Source organism: Cynocephalus volans, chromosome 6 (genome assembly GCF_027409185.1).
Source record: "Cynocephalus volans isolate mCynVol1 chromosome 6, mCynVol1.pri, whole genome shotgun sequence".
Lineage (NCBI taxonomy): Eukaryota > Metazoa > Chordata > Mammalia > Dermoptera > Cynocephalidae > Cynocephalus > Cynocephalus volans.
In genome coordinates this window covers 159,991,470-160,012,642 of record NC_084465.1, presented here as the reverse complement: position 1 = coordinate 160,012,642, position 21,173 = coordinate 159,991,470, and the positions used below count along the sequence as shown (strand labels likewise).

Sequence of the window (21,173 nt, the reverse complement as noted above, 5' to 3'; positions counted from 1 at the left end):
TTGGGAGGGTGGAGATATCGAGGAGCAGCAGGAGCAGGACGGGACTGACCCTGACCCAGATCTCCTGAGCTACATTAACAAGCTGTGCTCCCAGGAAGACTTCATCACCAAGGTGGGCTGGCCTGGAGCCCTCGTGTGGGGAGGTTTTCTGGGGAACGGCAGTCCCAGCCCCACGGATTTCAGTTCTACTCATCCCTCAGCTACGGAGCAGTGTGTGTGTGAGAGACAGAGAAAGTCTGTGTATAGCTGCTAGTGGCCATGAGTTAGAACGACCCTGCTGTGTGGACAGGAGAGACAGGCATTACTTTCTGCTTCTCCTCGAGGTCCCCCTGGCTGCAGTTCAATCCCTGCCAAAGACACTCACGCCCCTTTCCCCCTGCTCCAGGTGGAGGCCATCGTCCACCCCCGATTCCTGGCAGCTTTGCTTTCCCCAGACCCAAACTTGGATCCCTTGGCTCTGACTGAGGTGCTGGAGCAGGAAGAAGGACTCACCCTAGCACAGGTAACACAGGGGAGGCAGGGACACCAGGTCACCCAGGCGAGGGAGGGACACCAGGGCACCCAGGGGAGAGAGGGCCACCAGATCACCCAGGGGAGGGAAGGGCACCAGGCAGACCAGGGGGAAGACGTGCCCCTGTGCCCCTGAAGCCCACGTCACTTTGTCTAGTCTTACCCTGCTGGAGGTGCATGGCCTCCTGAGGGGAACTGCCTGGGTCAGAGAGGAGTAGGTGCAAAAGAGCAGGAAGGAGAGGACAGAGCCAGGGAGGGAGGGCAGGGGGCGAAGCTGGAAGGAGGCCCAGCAGGGCACAGCACAGTCACAGTCCCTGCCTCTGACACCAAGCCAAGCGTCCTCTCACCTTCGCCACCTCCCGCCCAAATGCAGGGTCTCCACCATCCTGCCAGCCCCTCCCCACACCTGGGGCAGAGCCAGTGAGTGCCACTTTGCTCCCCCCAGCTGGTGGAAAAGCGCCTCGTGGCCCCAAATGAGGCAGAAGGTGTGGGGGCCACCCCAGGTCATGGCACACCCCAGTTGGAGTCACATCCTAAGACTGCAGCTGGCCAAGGAGGAGAGAGAGATGACCATGGCCCCCAAGGAGGGGTCGTCACAGAAACCTGCCCAGCAGAGGCGGCTTCCCATGACCCTCGACAGCGCAGCCGAGACAACACCGACCTGCCCAGGCCCAAGGAGCCTGCCCTCTGGCCAGGTCATCAGGAGTCACGCAAGCTGAGGGCTGCCCATCTCAGCTCCCCTCCCCAGGGCCACAGACCCTCCTCGCCTGGTCTCAGGGGAGCCTGTCCTGTTATGCCTGCGCAGGGCCCGGCAGCCAGGTCCAGTGAGGTCGAGGAGGACCTCCCCAGCCTGGACTTCTTCCTGACCTTGCAGTGCAACCTGCAGCCCTGGGGGCTGTCCCTGAGCCCCGTCCCTGCTCTGCGTCCGGCTCGCCCCTCACGTCCTCAAAAGAGGAGGGGCGACCCACTGGTCTCTGGGAGGAGGAAGCAGCAGCACTGGTGCCAGCCCCTCTGGACTGGATTTGACCCTCACTGCATCCTGCAGCCCGAGGGATCCCAAGCTCCCATCACCCAGTGCTGACCCAGCTGCTCCTCAGCTATGGGCAGGGTCGGGGAGGCAGGACAGGGGAGAGAGGGTGGGGGGGGGTCTGGATGGGGGATCAGGGTGGGGGAGAGGGGAGGCAGCACGTTGGGGGCGTTGTATGTAATAGGGGTTTGTAGATAATTGTGAATAAATGTGGTATTGTTGGGAAATGCCCTGGGACTACTGCCTCTGTTCTCACGTCTGTGCCACTAAGTGGAGACAGGCCTGTGGGCAAGGAAGGATCTGGGAGATGCCAGGCTCCAAGGACCCACCGGTGCCCGACCATCACCTTCTTCTCTAGATTCTGAGACCTGATTCCTCCCCCAGGGCCCATGTGGGATCCTTGACTAAAAGGGTGTCGGCCCCCACATGCAGAGCTGTGGTCATGGGGTGGGGGTGTCCCAGCAACAGTGGCAGGTGGGCAAAGCCGTCCAGCACCACGGTGGCCTGGCTGTCTGCTGGGGGAGAAAGGGGCCATGTCTGGGCGTCTCCCGCCCATCCACCCACGGAGCTCGCTGCTTAGCCCCCAGATGCTCCTCTGCACCTTTCCTCCCCTGTCCCACGTCAGCAGCATCCATGTCCCACCCGCCCCTGTGCCTTTGTGAAGTGGGAAGGAAGTTAACTCTTGGTGGCGGGTCACCTGGCTGCTGCCCCTCCTATTCCCAGGTGGGTCTCCACATTGGAGAAGGCCTCAGAGCTTGGCTAGATTAAGGCGGTGTGGTGTGAAGCTGCACACCACGGCCCTCAAGCCCAGAAACTTCCAGAACATCATGCCATGAAGGTCCTCGTTGGTGGCATCCTCACGGGAAGCCACTATTGTCCCTGCTGTCCAGCTCAGCACGCACATCAGGCGCTGAGGGAAAACGTGGGGATCGAAGGCTGGAGCCCTGGACCCACTCCTCACTAGTTCCCTGACTCTTCCACATTCAGAGCTGTCCTCAGGAGCCCCTCTTAGGTTTCAGGAATGTGGAGCAAGTCATGTTTGGAGGGGACTTGGCCCATGCCCTAGTACGTGAGGGCACTCAGTCGGGCACGGGCATCATCTCGGTCACACCTCGGGGCTTCTGCTGCTACTCCTGTCCTCACCACCTGACCCTTTTGTGGTTGAACAGTTCCCAGGAGGAGGCAGAACCTCTGCTTCCCCAGCACCGTGCCCTGCCTCAACCTTACAATCTGCCCCTGACCCTGCACACTGGGGCCGGCTGGAGGGCTGTTACAGTCTCAATGTTGTGTCCGCCAAATCCGTATGTTGAAGCCCTAAGCCCCATCGTGATGGTATCTGGGGGTGGTGCCTTTGGGAGGTTGTTGGGGTAAGAGGAGATCATAGGGTGGAGCCCTAATGACGGAGATTAGCACCCTTATAAGAAGAGGGGGAGACACCAGAACTCTCTCTTCCCCCTGTGATGACACAGCAGGAAAGGGAAATCAAACCGGAAAACCAACAGTTATAACTCTCACCATGGTCCACAGATTCTCAGTAATGAGTCTCGATATTAATTCCATAGTATCTAACTTTCACCTATACTTTAGAGAAGTGTAAAATTCCCCGAACTTGAGGCCGGCTAGGTGTTGTGAGCGGTCATGTTTTCAAATGCAAGTTCAAGTTCTCCTGACTTTGGATTGGACTGAGGAGGAACATGGACAGACACCAGACAATAGCTAATGCATGCTGCAAGGAGCCAGTTGGCCAAATCTCCATCTCTCTCCAGTAACTGCTTGATAGCCTTTACTTACTATGAAGCCGTCTCGAGTGACTCCGGGGGTTCATAAAGGTAAATGAGAAGTAGTCACCCAACTTGGTGTGAGAATACTGCATGCAAATGACAGTGAGAAATCGAGGCTGTCTGGACCACAGCCCTCTGAAACCTCATTCACTATGGCAACTGCATTATTTTAAATGGAGACAGCAAAGTAACTAGGTCCTACATCCAGAAGCTACAAGATTAGCTCACCAGTGAACTGGCAGTTTGAGAGTGGTGGGAGTTCCAAAGCTCCGTAAAGACTTGGTACCTTCCATAGATTTGTAGTATAGTTTGAAGTCAGGTAGTATAATGCCTCTGGTTTTTGTTTTTTTTTTCATTATTTTATTTTATTTTATTTATTTATTTATTCATTTATTTTTTTATTTATTTTTCTGCTCAGGACTGCTTTGGCTATTGGGGTCTTTTGCTCTTCCATATGAATTTAGGATTGCTTTTTCTATTTCTGTGACGAATGTCATTGGTATTTTGATGGGGATTGCGCCGAATCTGTAGATCACTTTTGGTATTACGGACATTTTCACAACATTAATTCTTCCAATCCATGAACGAGGAATGTCTTTCCACCTCTTGGTGTCCTCTTTCTTTCGGCAGAGTTTTGTAGTTCTCATTGTAGAGATCTTTCACCTCTTTGGCTAAATTTATTCCTAGGTATTTTATTCTTTTCATAGTTATCGTAAAGGGGCTGGCTTTCTTGATTTTTTTTTTTTTCCTGCTTATTTGTTGTTGCTGTATGAGAATGTTACCAATTTTGGGGCACTGATTTCGTATCCCGCACGGTACTGAATTTGCTCAGGAGCTCTAGGAGTTTTTTGGTAGAGGTTATGGATTTTTCTATATATAGGATCACGTCCAATCCCGTGACAAGTGACGGTTTGATTTTGTCTTTTCCAATGAGGATGCCCTTTACTTCTTTCTCTTGCCTGATTGCTCTGGCTAGTACTTCCAATACTATGTTAAATGGGAGTGGTGAGAGTGAGCATCCTTCTCTTACTCCTGCTCTTGAAGGAAAAGCTTTCAATCTTTCCCCATTCAGGACGATGTTGGCAGTGTGATCGTCATATATGGCTTTTGTTGGATTGAGATATTTTCCTTCGATAGCTACTTAGTTAAGGGTCTTTATCGAGAAGGGATGATGCTGAATTTTCTCAAATGCTTTTTCTGCATCTCTTGAGATAATCATATAGTTTTTATCCTTTGCTTTTGTTGACGTGGTGTATCACATTTATTGATATATGTCTGTTGAACCATCCTTGCATCCCTGGGATGAAACCCACATGATCACAGTGTATAATCTTTGTGATGTGCTGTTGTACTCTGTTTGCTAATATCTTGTTGGAGATTTTTGTGTCTATGTTCATCAAGGTTACTGACGTGTAATTTTTTGTTGTCGTTGTGTCTTTGTCTGATTTGGGGATCAGGATGATGCTGGCTTCATAGAATTAATTTAGGAGGATGGCCTCTGTTTCAATTTCTTGGAATAGTTTGAAAAGGAGTGCTGTTAATTCTTCTTTAAAGCTTTGGTAGAATGCAGCAGTGAAGCCATCTGGTCCTGGGCTTTTCTGTGTTGGGCTACTGTTGATGACTGCATCAGTCTCATTGCTTCTTATTGGTCTCTCCAGGTTTTGCATTTCTCCTTGGTTCAGTCTCAGTAGTTTGCGTGTGTTCAGAAAGCTATCCATCCCCTCCAGGTTTTCAAATTTGTTGGAGTATAGTTGCTCCTAACAACCTCTAATGATTCTTTGTATTTCTGTGGAATCGGTTGCAATGTCTCCTTTTCCATTTCTGATTTTTGTTATGTGGGCCCTCTCTCTTCTTTTTTAAGTAGGCTGGCCAACAGCTTGTGTAGTTTGTTTTTCCCCTAAAAAGACCAACTTTTTGCTTCATTGATTTTTTGCATCATTCTTTTGGTCTCTACTTCATTTAGTTCGACTCTGACCTTAATTACTGCTTTCCATCTACTAGTTCTGGGATAAGAGTGTTTTTGTTTTTCTACTTATTTGAGATTGAATGTTAGGTTATTTGAAGTGTTTCCATTCTTTTGACATAAAATAAGCACTTATTACTGGCCACTTATCTTTGACAAAGCCACCGAGAATATACACTGTGGAAAGGACATCTTCAATAAACAGTGCTGGGGAAACTGGATATCCGTGTGTAGAAAAATCAAACTAGGCCCATACCTTTCACCGTACACAAAATCAACTCAAAAGGGATTAAAGACTCAACTATAACAACTGAAACTAGAAAACTCCTAGACGAAAACACAGGGGACATACTTCAGGATGTAGGACTGGGCCAAGACTTTATGAATAAAACCCCAAAAGCACAAGCAATAAAAGTAAACAAATTGCATTATATCGAACCATAAAGCCTCTGCACAGCAAAGGAAGCACACAGACAAGGGGCTAATATCCAGAAACATAAGCAACTCAAACAACCCCACAGCACATAAGCAAACCATTCTGTACTAAAATGGGCAGAGACATTTTTCAGAGAAAGACAAACAAATGGCCAACCGGTACACGAAAAATGTTCAATATCACTAATCATTACGGAAAGGCAAATCAAAACCACCCTGAGATATCCTCGCACCCCGGTTAGACTGGCTATTTTCAAAAGGACAGAGAATAACAAATACCAGGGAGGATGCGGAGAAAGGGGAACCCTTCCACACTGTTGCTGGGACTGTCAATTAATACAACCATTATGGAAAACACTATGGAGGCTTCTCAAACAACACACAGGACTACCACACAATCCAGCAATCCCACTTCTGGGTACATACTCCAAGTGATGGAAATCATCATGTCGAAGGGATGCATGTTTGTTGCAGCTCTGTTTACCATAGCCAGGACATGGAACCAACCGAAATGTCATCTACAGACAACTGGACAAGGAAAATGTGCTATACACACAATGGAATACTACTCAGCCAAACAAAAGAATGAAATTCTTCCATTCGCAGCAACACGGATGAGCTTGGAGAAAATTATGCTAAGCGAAATAAGCCAGGCACAGAAAGAGAAATACTGTATGCCCTCACTTATAAGTGGGAGGGAGGGTGGGAGAGAGGAAGGGAGACCACAGTAAAGTGCTGAAAAGAGAACAGACCTATAGTTACTACAGGTCAGAAAGGAGGAGGGGCAGGGTGCTTAGGGATTGGTTGGGCAAAGGACACAAAGAATAATTACAATTTCTAATGACGAACACACTAATAATATTGATTTCATCGTCACATACTGCACACAAATACCAACAGTCAACTCTGTGCACCATAAATATCTATAATCAAAATTAAAAATTAAACAAACAAACAAACACAAAAAAAGAGGAAGACTTGGTACCTTCACACTCAGTTACTGAGAACATCATAAAGGAGCCAGTGGTATCTGAACACAATGTTAGATTTCCCTGTGAGGCTTGAGAACGCGCTTCATCCCGGTGCCTTCAGGGCACTGGTGGCTTCAGAAAGCTGATTCCTTGCACACCTCCTTTCCCACAAATCCGACACTCTTAAAATTAAAGATATGCTATTTCTACCCACCCCACCACATTCTAAAAGGTCATGAAGTGACTCTAAGGAATGACAAGGGGCATGACACATCCTCTGTAAAAAAAAAAAAGAAAGAAAAAAGAAAAAAAAGAAAATTACGTTCATTAGCTTTTAATTTTTTTCTGACTACAAAAGAGAGACCTCATTTGCTTGGTCTTTGGAGACGACGAAGTATGATGTCTAAGAACAAACACTTAGAGAGATTCATCGGATTTGTACATCTCACTACAAAAAAGAACCCATCGCTTACGTTAGACCTACTCAAGATACTGGAGCAGACTTTTTAAATTAAAAAAACAGTAGTCATTTCAAAGGGAGAAATAAGAAAGAAATGGAGAAAAACCCATTCGCAAAGGCCATCATTATGCATCTTCTTAAAGAATATTATGTAATAAAATAGGAAACTAATGATTCGTACAGACGTGCATAAATCCAAAAGAGGAATATGAAAGAGTAACAGCATGATTTTCCCAACTGAAACTTTAAAAAAAGATAAACACTTGAAATCTGTGTTTCACACACCAAAAGTTCAAATGACTCTACTTACCATTAGCTTGCTACTGTCTCAATCTCCACAATGCTGCCAAGATAGCATACAACTTCACCTCTGAATATGCAACTATATTCAGGTTAGAAAGATGAACGATGCTCACTTACGACTGCACACGTTCCATAAAGAAATCAGAAAGAAATTGCAAATGTATCGCCCCATCTGTCCAACAAATGAAATGTTCTGAAACAAATGTAGACAGACATAACAATGGAAAGTGCATCAAAAGGAGGATTATGGAAGTATCGACTGTGAGATCTCGTGAAGACGTAATGTCACTAACTGCCACCACGGGACAAGCATACAAGCCATGCCACTGAGCACAGTGCCTTTCAAATAAATTCACTAGTGGAGCCAACATTGTCTTTGCAGCTGGAGGAGAGCACACATTTCCAAAAAAGGGAAAGAGAGGCCATTCTCCCAAAAATCATCCTATGAGGCCAACATCACCCTGATCCTAAAACCAAAGATGGAACAAAAAAAGAAAACTACAGGCCCCTATCCTTGACAAACACAGATGTACAAATCTTCAATAACATATTAGCAAACAGAATGCAACAACACATCAAAAAGATGACACATCATGATCAAGTGGGTGGGATTCATCCCAGGGATGCAAGGATGGTTCAACATATGCAAATCAGTAAATAAGGGAAAAAAATAAGGTTCAAATAAATAAATAAATTAATTAATTAAATAAATAAATAAATAAGGGAAAGAAATGAGGTTCCAAAAATATAGGGAACTCCTGAAAACAGCAACAAAGAAAAAAAAATTCCAAAATGGACAAAGGACTTGAATAGACATTTCCCCATAGAAGATATACAAATGACCAAAAGACCATGAAAAAATGCTCAGTATCAGTAATCATTAGGGAAATGCAAATCAAAAGCATAATGAGAAACCAACTCATGGTCATTAAACTGGCTACCATTAACAACAACAACAACAAAAAAAAACTGTTGGTGAACATGTGGAGAAACTGGAAATCCTCTGTACTGCTGGTTTAAATGGAAAATGGCATTGCTGCTGTAGAAAACACTATTACTATCCCTCAAAAATTAAACTCAGAATTACCATATGTTCTGGCAACTCAACCTCTGGGTATATACTCAAAAGAACTGAAAGCAGGGTCTCATGGAGATATTTTCACACCCATGTTCACAGCAGCACATCCACAGTATCCAAGATGAGAGCAGAGAAATGGAGGTTGGCACTCAACTTTCCCACCGGTCTGGGAATCCCCATGGGAAGCCCGTCTCCAGACACTTCCACAGGAACATCTGGAGTGCCCTGAGGGCTGAACATCCAAAGGTGTACTGTTGTGGGACCTCAGCAGGTGTGCTGTGTTCTCATCGGCAGAGCTTCCACACAGTGCTGCGAGGGGCACGATCTGTGGGAAAGACCCAATTCCTCACCAAAGTTCTCACACAGATTATGTGCTCCCGTGGAGTCATTTCTTGACCTAAAAGTGACTAAAAGGTCAGAAATTAATTCCGCTGCTTGCCATAGGTCTTACCCAGACAGGGAAAAACAGCAGAGCAGCAATTTAGTTCCAAAGCAGTGATCGAGTTCCAGAAAACCGGTCATGCCTTTAGTATGAAGACGAAAAGACGAACCTCTTAAAGATAACAACTGCAAAAATGGTATAAAAGCCAGGAAATACAAAAAGATGTAAATACAAACATTAAAAAAGTCAAAATGTGGTGAGAAACGATGTCAACGTGTAGAGTTTGTTTCTCGCTTTTTTAATTCTTTTTCTCTTTGCAATCAAAGTTAAGTTATTATCAGTTTTTAAAGTTTCAAACTACCCGTTATAACCCTAAGACGTTCGTGGTAAGCCTCACGGTAACCATAAAGCAAAAACATGGAATAGATACGCTAAAAATAAATAGCATAACATAAAAATGTACTACTAGACAGAAATCACTTCATCACGAAGACAATAAGATAGGAAAAAGGGATTTGTAAAACAACTAAAAACAAGTACAGGGTTTTTCTGAGCTTTAGCCACCTGTTCTCCATTACTTGGCCTAATAATTAAAACTTCCATTATTTACCCACGGCACATCGGACAAACGGACCTCACTAGGTCTCGATTAAACTCGCAATCCCATGCACATATATATATATATATGTATATGTATACATATATATATATAAATGTATATATATACTTTTTTCTTTTTTCTTTTTTTTTTGGCGGCTGACCAGGTACAGGGATCCGAACACTTAACCTTTGCATTACAAGCTGCACTCTAATCAACTGAGATAACTGGCCAGCCATCCCATACACTACGAATAAACATATAATCCATCCACCTGCTCATGGATATACACACAAACCAGCATCCACGCCCAAGACACACAGAGATGGCTACGGCATACCATTTACAAATACACATAAAACCATGCCCAAATCCCAACCTATCTCAGTCCAGTAGGAACCGGCTTCCACATCCCCAGATACTAACAAAGAACCATATCACACAGCTCTAATACAGATAAATACACTTCCCCCACTCCCCTCCATATAAACAGAGAACCCCAACTCTCTAACAGATACACGTACGCTCAACTCCCAGAATATATAACCCTACTGAAACCAGAAACACACACTGCCCAAAAACACTCATCCAAACCACCATGCCCCTTGAATACACACACAAAATCGACACACATGTGGCTCTCCACCCGCCATACCCTCCAGTATACCCACAATTACCTAGCACACGACAAATATGCAAACATGCCACCTTATGCCCTCAAATGCACATACATCCACACACTACCTGCAAATACAAAATCGCGGGTACCAAATACTCACAGTATTTGTAGTATAACTCCTCCATCTTCCGGAATACACAACCAGACAAATCCCACCCTGCACCTGCACCTATTCATCCTACTACTCCCCACAAATCATTATAGATCTGCCCTCACCCACTGAAATGCTCATACACATTTCCTGAAGATCACAAAAAACAAACACACAGGACCATGCAGCATACCCTGAATACACAAAAATTAAAACACTTAACAACAACATAATACCCAGACACTAAATGATGGAATTTCTGGTCTTGGACATGTAGGCGACACAGCTGTCTGTCATGAATTTTCATGGCTTTCCAGCAAAGGGGATCGTACGTACGTAAGGCCAGTCCACGGGAGTCTGCAGAGGTCGCAGCAATGGACAGTAGCTGAGCGTACAAGGACTGCTTCCTACGGAATGATGTGCATACAGCAACCCAGCCCGCTGGACGTGCTGAGACAATCCAGACCTATTTCCAGACACTCATTCCCCCTACCTCCCTTACAATCCCTGTATTTATCAGATTCCTTGTTCTGAGCTACCTTCAGAAAGTGCAGCCACTCTACAGCAGGGTTGGCTGAGGGGCACAAAAACTGGTTTGTTGAGAAAGAAATGAAGTGAGTAGAACACCAGGCAGAAGCCTTGTGCTGTGAATCTGAGAAACAACTGGAAACTTGCCTCAGAGGCACACACCCACTGTGCTGCCCCTGTATAATCTGAGGGACCTTCAGAATCCTGCCTACCTGCCAGAACCCTGCACGGTATGTCTCCCCACCCCCACCAGCCCAACTGCCCCCACCCCTCCCCCACTGCAGAATTCTGGAGAGCTACATTCTAAGCCTGTTGACATTTAAAATTGGACCCTGAGCATCTGCAGTTGACAGTTTGCTGTCTGGGTCCTGCGCTTACTTTTCTCACCGTGGAGACTGCCGTGCCACCGTGGTCAGTCCCCAAGCCTACGGGGATGGCTTCAAAGGGAGGTAAGTCTGCAGGGTCTGGGGTGTGTTATCACACCCCTGTCACCCCTCAAATCCATGGGAGTTCAAATGTGACACTTGCCCTGGGACAGCTGGTTGGGTGGAAGTAGAGGAAGAGAGAGCACTGGACTTACCCAAGGACATCTCACCCGGGAGACGGGGGAAGCCACTGGCATCCTGAGGCTGCAGGGGGAAGGGGGCTTCTCACAGGTGGATCCAGATGCCTCCGGAGAAACCTACCGGGTGATGAGAAAGGACACAGCAGTTGTACTGACTCTTTCCAGAAGGGAAACGGGTGACTTATGTTTCTAAGTCAACACAGGTCAACGTGTGTTTGTAGGCAGTGGTGGATTGTGTCGTGCTTGTGCCACCGGGGGGCTCAAGAACAAAGCCTGAGTCCTGCGTCCTTTCTTCAGACACCTGGAGCTTGTGCTATGGTACTGTCCTGAGGGACACCAAGTGGAGTATTCTAGATCTTACAGGAGTAGCGGGGAGAAACGGTCTCAGCCAGAAAACCGTTCAGTGGAACAGTTCTCTCTGACCAAGATTACCGTGAAATATCCCCTCCGTCAGTGAGGCTGGACGTCGCTCTAAGTGCAGCAGTCCAGTCTCGGCTCACTTCTGCCCAGAGATGGCTTCTCATTCGGTCCAGATCGCTGTTGTCTTTCTTCACCAGGGACAGGGCAGCCAGAAACTGCAAACAAGATGGGGCTTGCTCTTCCCTGAGCTGTTCTGAATTGCTGTCCCTTTGGGGGACACTCGGGTCTTCAGACCCATTCATCTTCCACCCTGTCTCATGGCCTGTCCTCTGCCCTACATTTCATGTGGAGATGAAGACTTTGCTCATACTCCATGTCTAGCCCATCGTGAACAGGGGACGGATGAGGCGTGCTGCTGGGTTTACAGTGGAAGGTTCTGAAAGGCTGGTTTCCTTTTCGAGAGAGGAAGCAGAGCAGCACACCATTAGGGAGATCTACTGTTATTATCACTGTTATTATTCAAAGTTAGGACATACGTCCTGGTTAATTAGGACCATGTCCTATGGACCTTGCTCTCCTTGACTAGGGTTGACCTGAAATCCTAGTGAACAGGGATGTATCCAGACAACTTTGTCACACTGGCTCATGCCTGGTTCTTTGTGGGCCATGACTGAGAGCTCAAAGGAGAAGGATCACAGAAGGTCTCCATTACCCACGGCCAACTCTAACCACCAGCAGCTGTTCCAGTCTCTATGAACCTCCACTGGGAGCCACAGGGCTCCGCATTTCCTGGCCTTTCTAGTCCTCTGCAGCCCTCTCTGGCTGTGCAGTGACAGGGTCTCAGGGAATTCATCATCTAACTCACAGACCGCCTCCTGACAACAGAGCTGCCTCAGTGACAGCACGAACCACTGTGCATGGGGACAAGTGTGCCCCGAACCTGGCCCCTGTTCGATGTTTGCTGTGGGTGGTACCAGGAGAAGCATGTCCTCACTGGGCTACTGCATTTTGGGGTACCATCAGGGCTCCTGGGCGCTCGTTTGGGGACACGTTTTGTTCAAGTTCATTTGTTTGGGTTACGACGGGTTGATGAGGAGCATCAGGGAAAGGAGCACTGAGAAAGAGAAGGGCTCATAACCTTGTGAATCTGCTGGCTTCACATAGGCCATGTGGGCGCCTGCAACTGGCACTGGAGAAGGTGCCCTTCGTGGGGGTGCGCACACTGAGGGGCGTTGTGCCGCCAAGCACAGTCCACCCCAACTCACATCGAGGGGCAACCCCACGAGGCTGGCGGGTCCACGTGCCGGGGACACCCTGGGGAGCTTCTCAGAGGCAGGGGAAGCTTAGGTGTTACTTCTTGACTGACAGGGCTCAGAGGGTCTCAGTGAACGAGAAGCAAGTTCTCTAGTAGAATGATCCTCCACCTGAGGGGGAGCATGAAATTCACTTGGGGACAAACTGCACAATTCCCCGTCCTATGGCCCTCACCTGCTGGGATGCCTCGCTCTGGTTCATGCTGACTCTAAGGGAAGGGAGAGCCTCCGCCCTGGTGGCCGCGTCTCCTGCTCATCCGCCCCTCTCCTCTGTCTCCACAGCATCTGCAGTGCTGGGGCCCAACGTGACCCTGAACCCTCCGTTCACTTCCTTCGGTCCGCTGTTTCCCACGCCTGCTTCCGACCCAGGCCCCGGGCCGCCCTGCGAGCAGCCCCCACCTGCCCTCGTGATGTCAGCGTTCCCTCCTGGTGGCCCCCTGGTGCGGTCTGCTTTCCCCAGGACGCCTCAGGGGGTGGGAGCCGCTGGCCATGGCCCGAGTGGGGCCGGGACTTTCAACATCACTGTCCCAGTCAGGACACAAGGGGCTCCAGCAGAGCCCTCTCACACTCAGACCACTGTCCTGGCTCAGGCCCCCCTCAACTGGAGTGCTCCAGGGGCCCTCTGCGGGGGTGCTCAGTGTCCTGCTCCCCTGCTGTTGGCAGCTCCTGCTGTAGGGACCGTGATGCCTGCTGCATCCATCGGGGGCACGCGGGCTGGCGAGGGGTACTGGTTCCCAGGCCACACCCTCCCAGCCCCCATTCCAGCAGCCCAGCCGGCTCAGACCGTGGGCCCAGGGAACGACGGGACACATCCACATGGGGCTGGTGGGGAGGGCGGCAAGGCCCCCTCCCAGGCCAAGGCCGCGCCAGAGGACTCCTGTAACCCCAGGAGTGTTTACGACAACTTCCGACGCTGGCAGCGCTTCAAGTCCCTGGCCCGCGGGCACCTGCCCCAGAGTCCTGATGCTGAAGCTCTGTCCTGCTTCCTCATGTGAGTGCCCTCCTTGGGGGATGGAGCTAATCCCACCGCTCCCACACGAAGGGGAACGAAGGACGGACGAGGAGGGCAGCCTATTTAGGGGAACTTGGATGGAGGTCACGTGGGCGACGGCCCAGGCATTCTCAGCAATTTAATTAATGTCCCACTCCGGTTCACGACGTACATTCACCAGCCTTAGGTCAACTGACCCTCAACACCCTGTGAGTCCACCAAACTTGGTTTTTAACAATCACCATCATCTGCACAGAAGACAAAGGCCACAGTGAGTTCCTGGTGTGACATGAGCCACAACTTGGATTTAGGCCTCTGCCTTCACCCGTGATTCCTCCCCGTGTCCTCTCATGCCCAGCACAGGACCTGAGTGCGGATGGCTTCGGGACGTCACATGGAGGGACCCGGGGCAGGGGGGGAGAAGGCACAGGCCACAGGAGGAACCTTACACATGTAGCCCCTCACTCTTCTGGAGAACTCTAGCAAGGAGACTGAGGTAGTCAAGCCACACATTGGGACCTGGCTGGGTCCCCACCACTGGGTTTGGATGCTGCGCAGAGTCGCCTTCTTTATCCCTGAATGCCTCCTAGACAGACAGACGATTCCACTTCATTCGGAGGATGGGAAGATTGTCTGACTCATGTCTGATGCACTCAGCAGAGTCTCTGGCATGTGCTGTCCCTCGTTACTGTTGTTGCCGTTATTATGATGATGATGATGATGATTAATGTCATCACTAAGAACAGGCAACCTAGAATAGGAAACTGCTCCCAAAGTCACATGTCCCACCACAGGGAGTGAGGGGACTGTGAGCCCAGGAGCCCAGGACCGGGGGCTGAGGTGATGGGAGGCAGCGACGTCCGTAGCCAGGAGCGTTTGTCTTTCCCTCCCCAACACCTGCCTCCTTCCACCTGCAGGCCCTCGTGGTTCTGGGGCCATCACATGGAGCACGTATCCTAGTCCACGGGACACGGGACATGGCTGCATACCTGCCCCGCTCCCACACTGGCTGCTCTCCACGGAAAGCTGCACACAGTGTATAAATTAAAGGGGCCCCCAAATCCTTGTCCCCAATGATTTCAATGTCCCCCACATCCTGAGCAGTCGGAGTTCCCCTTCGACCAAAGTCCCAGGTGCCCTAGGCTGTCCTGAGTCCCTAAATGGAGCCCCCCAGGCCTTGCCCGGTCAGCTCAGGCACCGGTCTCCTTTGGCTCTGGATCCGCGCTCCTGCTCTTCACGCTGAGGGACTCTGAGGCTGTGTCCCCAAGGGCTGCCTCTCTAGAGAGTCACCAGGAGCTGATTAAATGCTCAGTCCTGGGGCCTTGGAACGTGCATTTTAACCTTCCCTTCCCGGTCATTCTAGGCACTTCTCGGTCAGCTCAGGCTGCCATAACAAAACGCCACAGGCCAGGTGCTTTAGACAACAGACTTTCATGTCTCCCAGCTCAGGAAGCGGAAGTCCCAGATGAGGTCCCGGCAGATTCACTTCCGGGCAAGGACTTTCCGCCTGGCTTTCGATGGCTGTGTCCTCACATCACAGGGAGTTCTGCTGTCTTTTCCTCTTCTCACACTCACAGGGACACAAATCCCATCACGGGGCCTCCTAGTTATCTAATCTAAACCTGATGATCCCCAAAGGCTCCACCTCCAAATACCATCACATTGCAAGTTAGGGCTACAACCTGTGAATTTGGGGGACACACACATTCAGTCCATAACACACAATAATAGTGAGGCCTCAAAGGGAAGTCAGAGAGGCCAAGCAGTCCCTTGGTGCTGAGGTTGACACATGTTGGCTCTCCTGGAGGCTGAAGAGCCCACACTGGGAGGACAGGGACAGGTGACAGGACAGGTGTGATGTGGAGAGACACGGGTGTGGGCCGGTCAGCTGGGATGGAAGGAGGGCACGTGCACTGTGACTGACCCTGAGGACTTACAGCCCAGTGCTTCGGTCCCTGGCCCGGCTGAAGCCCACCATGAGCCTAGAGGACGGAGTGCGGCGGGCCATGCAGGAATGGCAGGGCACGAGCAGTTACGACCGCAGGAACTATTACGACATGGCAGCAAAGTGAGTCAGGGAGGCAGGGCCTGAGGGGCTGTGGGGCGGGCTGAGGGTGGGTGAAAAGGGGGAGGGGGGCTGGTGCGGTGGGCTCATCGGCAGGGATGCCATGAGGAGGGGGATCCGCTAGGTCCGGCCCCTCCCTGGGGACCTGCCTCCCCCGGGGAAGCTCTCCACCCACCTGGGTCCCACCCCGGAATCTCCACCCTCCCCTGGCCTCGGGTCTACCCCTGCCCTGATGCTGAAATGAGGACGGGGAAGAGTAACCAGCACAGCCCAGTAGGGGTCGGCTCCAGCTGTGGGGACCCTGCAGAAGGGAAGCTAGTGACTACTGGCCAAGTTGGGACCACGTCTCCTCATGAAAAGTGGCCAGAAATGGGTCACCTGCCATCCCAGAATGGGCTGGGGTAGAAGAGCTTGGGCAGGGGAAGCCAGCACCTCACACACCCCCAGACACGTCTCTGGCCTCCCTGCCTTTGCTGCACGGCAATCCACTCTGTGAACACCAATCACCCTCACAGAAAATGCACCCTCTCCTCTCAGCTTAGCTCCCACTTCCTGCAACATCTCCGGGGCCCTTGTCTCCCAGGCTATTGTCAGGGGCTCACAGTACCAGCCCAGGATTCCTGGATCCGGGCAAGGATTCCTCATGTCATTTGCAGTCAGTCACATCCCTGACCGAGCTTCTGGCTGTCAGCTCTTCTGAGTGGCCCTGGGCAGGGATAGGAGGAGCAGGGTCCCCTGAGGGCCGGGCCTGGGTCACACAGGCCTTGATTCAGGAAGCCCCCCTGGATGTTTTCTGCCCTGCAGGTGTAGGTGAGCCAGCGTACCCCTGCAACTGCTCTGCAGGTGGGGGAGCAGCCCGGCCCACCCAAAGCCCTTCCTCCCCCATCCCTGGCCAGGCCTCCCTCTCAGCATGGCTATGGCTCTCCCCTCTACCCGCCAGGTTCATGGAACTTGAAGCTGAGGAGGAGATGCAGCTCCGGATGCGGCAGTGTGTGAAGGGGCCCCAGGGCCTACCTCCTCCAGCCCCGCCAAAGCTTGCTCCTCCAGGGCCACCAGTCCCCAACGCTGTGCCACGGTCAGGTACGGCAAGCATATTCCCACAGGAGCCAACGCAAAGGCCGAAGGGGGCCTGCGGAGGCCTTGTGCCCTCATCTTGTCCCTTTCCTGCAAGGGGAGGGAGCACCTGCTCTTTCAGTGAGAGCAGCCAGTGAGAACCTGGGGCTCCACTGCCCTGGATCAAGAACTAGGTATTGGCCTGATCCAGTAGTTTCATAGCAGCTATCGGCCTTGGCTGTCCAGGACCCAGTGTACACTCTTCCCGGGAAGCGGTGCTGGGTGCGGAGGAGTCCCAGAATCTTGGTGGCCCCAAAGTCTTTCCAGGTAACTCAGTCTCACATGACCCACCTCGGGTAGTGTATCCTCCCACGGGGCCTGACGTCCAGCCTGGACCCATTTCATGGCCCTCAGTTCCAACCTCCCCCAGTGTGGCTGGAGGTGGCCGCGGCAGCCCAGCCACGCACCTGTCCTCCCTCCTGTCCTAGGGTGCGCTCCCAGGAAGGCTGGCCGCAGGGCACCATCCACTCGCCCGCTGTCACGCAGACCCCAGCAGCTGCCCCAGGCCAAGGCACCCAAGGAGATCCCACCAGAAGCTGTCCAGGAGTATGTGGATATCACGGAGGCACTGCTGGGGCCTCATGCAAATTGGGAGGGTGGAGATATCGAGGAGCAGCAGGAGCAGGACGGGACTGACCCTGACCCAGATCTCCTGAGCTACATTAACAAGCTGTGCTCCCAGGAAGACTTCATCACCAAGGTGGGCTGGCCTGGAGCCCTCGTGTGGGGAGGTTTTCTGGGGAACGGCAGTCCCAGCCCCACGGATTTCAGTTCTACTCATCCCTCAGCTACGGAGCAGTGTGTGTGTGAGAGACAGAGAAAGTCTGTGTATAGCTGCTAGTGGCCATGAGTTAGAACGACCCTGCTGTGTGGACAGGAGAGACAGGCATTACTTTCTGCTTCTCCTCGAGGTCCCCCTGGCTGCAGTTCAATCCCTGCCAAAGACACTCACGCCCCTTTCCCCCTGCTCCAGGTGGAGGCCATCGTCCACCCCCGATTCCTGGCAGCTTTGCTTTCCCCAGACCCAAACTTGGATCCCTTGGCTCTGACTGAGGTGCTGGAGCAGGAAGAAGGACTCACCCTAGCACAGGTAACACAGGGGAGGCAGGGACACCAGGTCACCCAGGCGAGGGAGGGACACCAGGGCACCCAGGGGAGAGAGGGCCACCAGATCACCCAGGGGAGGGAAGGGCACCAGGCAGACCAGGGGGAAGACGTGCCCCTGTGCCCCTGAAGCCCACGTCACTTTGTCTAGTCTTACCCTGCTGGAGGTGCATGGCCTCCTGAGGGGAACTGCCTGGGTCAGAGAGGAGTAGGTGCAAAAGAGCAGGAAGGAGAGGACAGAGCCAGGGAGGGAGGGCAGGGGGCGAAGCTGGAAGGAGGCCCAGCAGGGCACAGCACAGTCACAGTCCCTGCCTCTGACACCAAGCCAAGCGTCCTCTCACCTTCGCCACCTCCCGCCCAAATGCAGGGTCTCCACCATCCTGCCAGCCCCTCCCCACACCTGGGGCAGAGCCAGTGAGTGCCACTTTGCTCCCCCCAGCTGGTGGAAAAGCGCCTCGTGGCCCCAAATGAGGCAGAAGGTGTGGGGGCCACCCCAGGTCATGGCACACCCCAGTTGGAGTCACATCCTAAGACTGCAGCTGGCCAAGGAGGAGAGAGAGATGACCATGGCCCCCAAGGAGGGGTCGTCACAGAAACCTGCCCAGCAGAGGCGGCTTCCCATGACCCTCGACAGCGCAGCCGAGACAACACCGACCTGCCCAGGCCCAAGGAGCCTGCCCTCTGGCCAGGTCATCAGGAGTCACGCAAGCTGAGGGCTGCCCATCTCAGCTCCCCTCCCCAGGGCCACAGACCCTCCTCGCCTGGTCTCAGGGGAGCCTGTCCTGTTATGCCTGCGCAGGGCCCGGCAGCCAGGTCCAGTGAGGTCGAGGAGGACCTCCCCAGCCTGGACTTCTTCCTGACCTTGCAGTGCAACCTGCAGCCCTGGGGGCTGTCCCTGAGCCCCGTCCCTGCTCTGCGTCCGGCTCGCCCCTCACGTCCTCAAAAGAGGAGGGGCGACCCACTGGTCTCTGGGAGGAGGAAGCAGCAGCACTGGTGCCAGCCCCTCTGGACTGGATTTGACCCTCACTGCATCCTGCAGCCCGAGGGATCCCAAGCTCCCATCACCCAGTGCTGACCCAGCTGCTCCTCAGCTATGGGCAGGGTCGGGGAGGCAGGACAGGGGAGAGAGGGTGGGGGGGGGTCTGGATGGGGGATCAGGGTGGGGGAGAGGGGAGGCAGCACGTTGGGGGCGTTGTATGTAATAGGGGTTTGTAGATAATTGTGAATAAATGTGGTATTGTTGGGAAATGCCCTGGGACTACTGCCTCTGTTCTCACGTCTGTGCCACTAAGTGGAGACAGGCCTGTGGGCAAGGAAGGATCTGGGAGATGCCAGGCTCCAAGGACCCACCGGTGCCCGACCATCACCTTCTTCTCTAGATTCTGAGACCTGATTCCTCCCCCAGGGCCCATGTGGGATCCTTGACTAAAAGGGTGTCGGCCCCCACATGCAGAGCTGTGGTCATGGGGTGGGGGTGTCCCAGCAACAGTGGCAGGTGGGCAAAGCCGTCCAGCACCACGGTGGCCTGGCTGTCTGCTGGGGGAGAAAGGGGCCATGTCTGGGCGTCTCCCGCCCATCCACCCACGGAGCTCGCTGCTTAGCCCCCAGATGCTCCTCTGCACCTTTCCTCCCCTGTCCCACGTCAGCAGCATCCATGTCCCACCCGCCCCTGTGCCTTTGTGAAGTGGGAAGGAAGTTAACTCTTGGTGGCGGGTCACCTGGCTGCTGCCCCTCCTATTCCCAGGTGGGTCTCCACATTGGAGAAGGCCTCAGAGCTTGGCTAGATTAAGGCGGTGTGGTGTGAAGCTGCACACCACGGCCCTCAAGCCCAGAAACTTCCAGAACATCATGCCATGAAGGTCCTCGTTGGTGGCATCCTCACGGGAAGCCACTATTGTCCCTGCTGTCCAGCTCAGCACGCACATCAGGCGCTGAGGGAAAACGTGGGGATCGAAGGCTGGAGCCCTGGACCCACTCCTCACTAGTTCCCTGACTCTTCCACATTCAGAGCTGTCCTCAGGAGCCCCTCTTAGGTTTCAGGAATGTGGAGCAAGTCATGTTTGGAGGGGACTTGGCCCATGCCCTAGTACGTGAGGGCACTCAGTCGGGCACGGGCATCATCTCGGTCACACCTCGGGGCTTCTGCTGCTACTCCTGTCCTCACCACCTGACCCTTTTGTGGTTGAACAGTTCCCAGGAGGAGGCAGAACCTCTGCTTCCCCAGCACCGTGCCCTGCCTCAACCTTACAATCTGCCCCTGACCCTGCACACTGGGGCCGGCTGGAGGGCTGTTACAGTCTCAATGTTGTGTCCGCCAAATCCGTATGTTGAAGCCCTAAGCCCCATCGTGATGGTATCTGGGGGTGGTGCCTTTGGGAGGTTGTTGGGGTAAGAGGAGATCATAGGGTGGAGCCCTAATGACGGAGATTAGCACCCTTATAAGAAGAGGGGGAGACACCAGAACTCTCTCTTCCCCCTGTGATGACACAGCAGGAAAGGGAAATCAAACCGGAAAACCAACAGTTATAACTCTCACCATGGTCCACAGATTCTCAGTAATGAGTCTCGATATTAATTCCATAGTATCTAACTTTCACCTATACTTTAGAGAAGTGTAAAATTCCCCGAACTTGAGGCCGGCTAGGTGTTGTGAGCGGTCATGTTTTCAAATGCAAGTTCAAGTTCTCCTGACTTTGGATTGGACTGAGGAGGAACATGGACAGACACCAGACAATAGCTAATGCATGCTGCAAGGAGCCAGTTGGCCAAATCTCCATCTCTCTCCAGTAACTGCTTGATAGCCTTTACTTACTATGAAGCCGTCTCGAGTGACTCCGGGGGTTCATAAAGGTAAAT

General features: G+C 52.0%; 1 protein-coding gene across 1 annotated transcript in view; it reads right to left on the bottom strand.

Moving 5' to 3' along the window:
• The window catches only part of LOC134381114 (uncharacterized), a 260,084-nt gene extending 248,601 nt beyond the window's left edge, over positions 1-11,483 (bottom strand). The window contains exon 1 of the mRNA XM_063101162.1: positions 11,387-11,483. Within this exon, the coding sequence (XP_062957232.1) occupies positions 11,387-11,428 (42 nt within the window). The 5' untranslated portion in view covers positions 11,429-11,483. The remainder of the gene's footprint in view (positions 1-11,386) is intronic.
• Between the last annotated feature and the right edge of the window lie 9,690 nt (positions 11,484-21,173).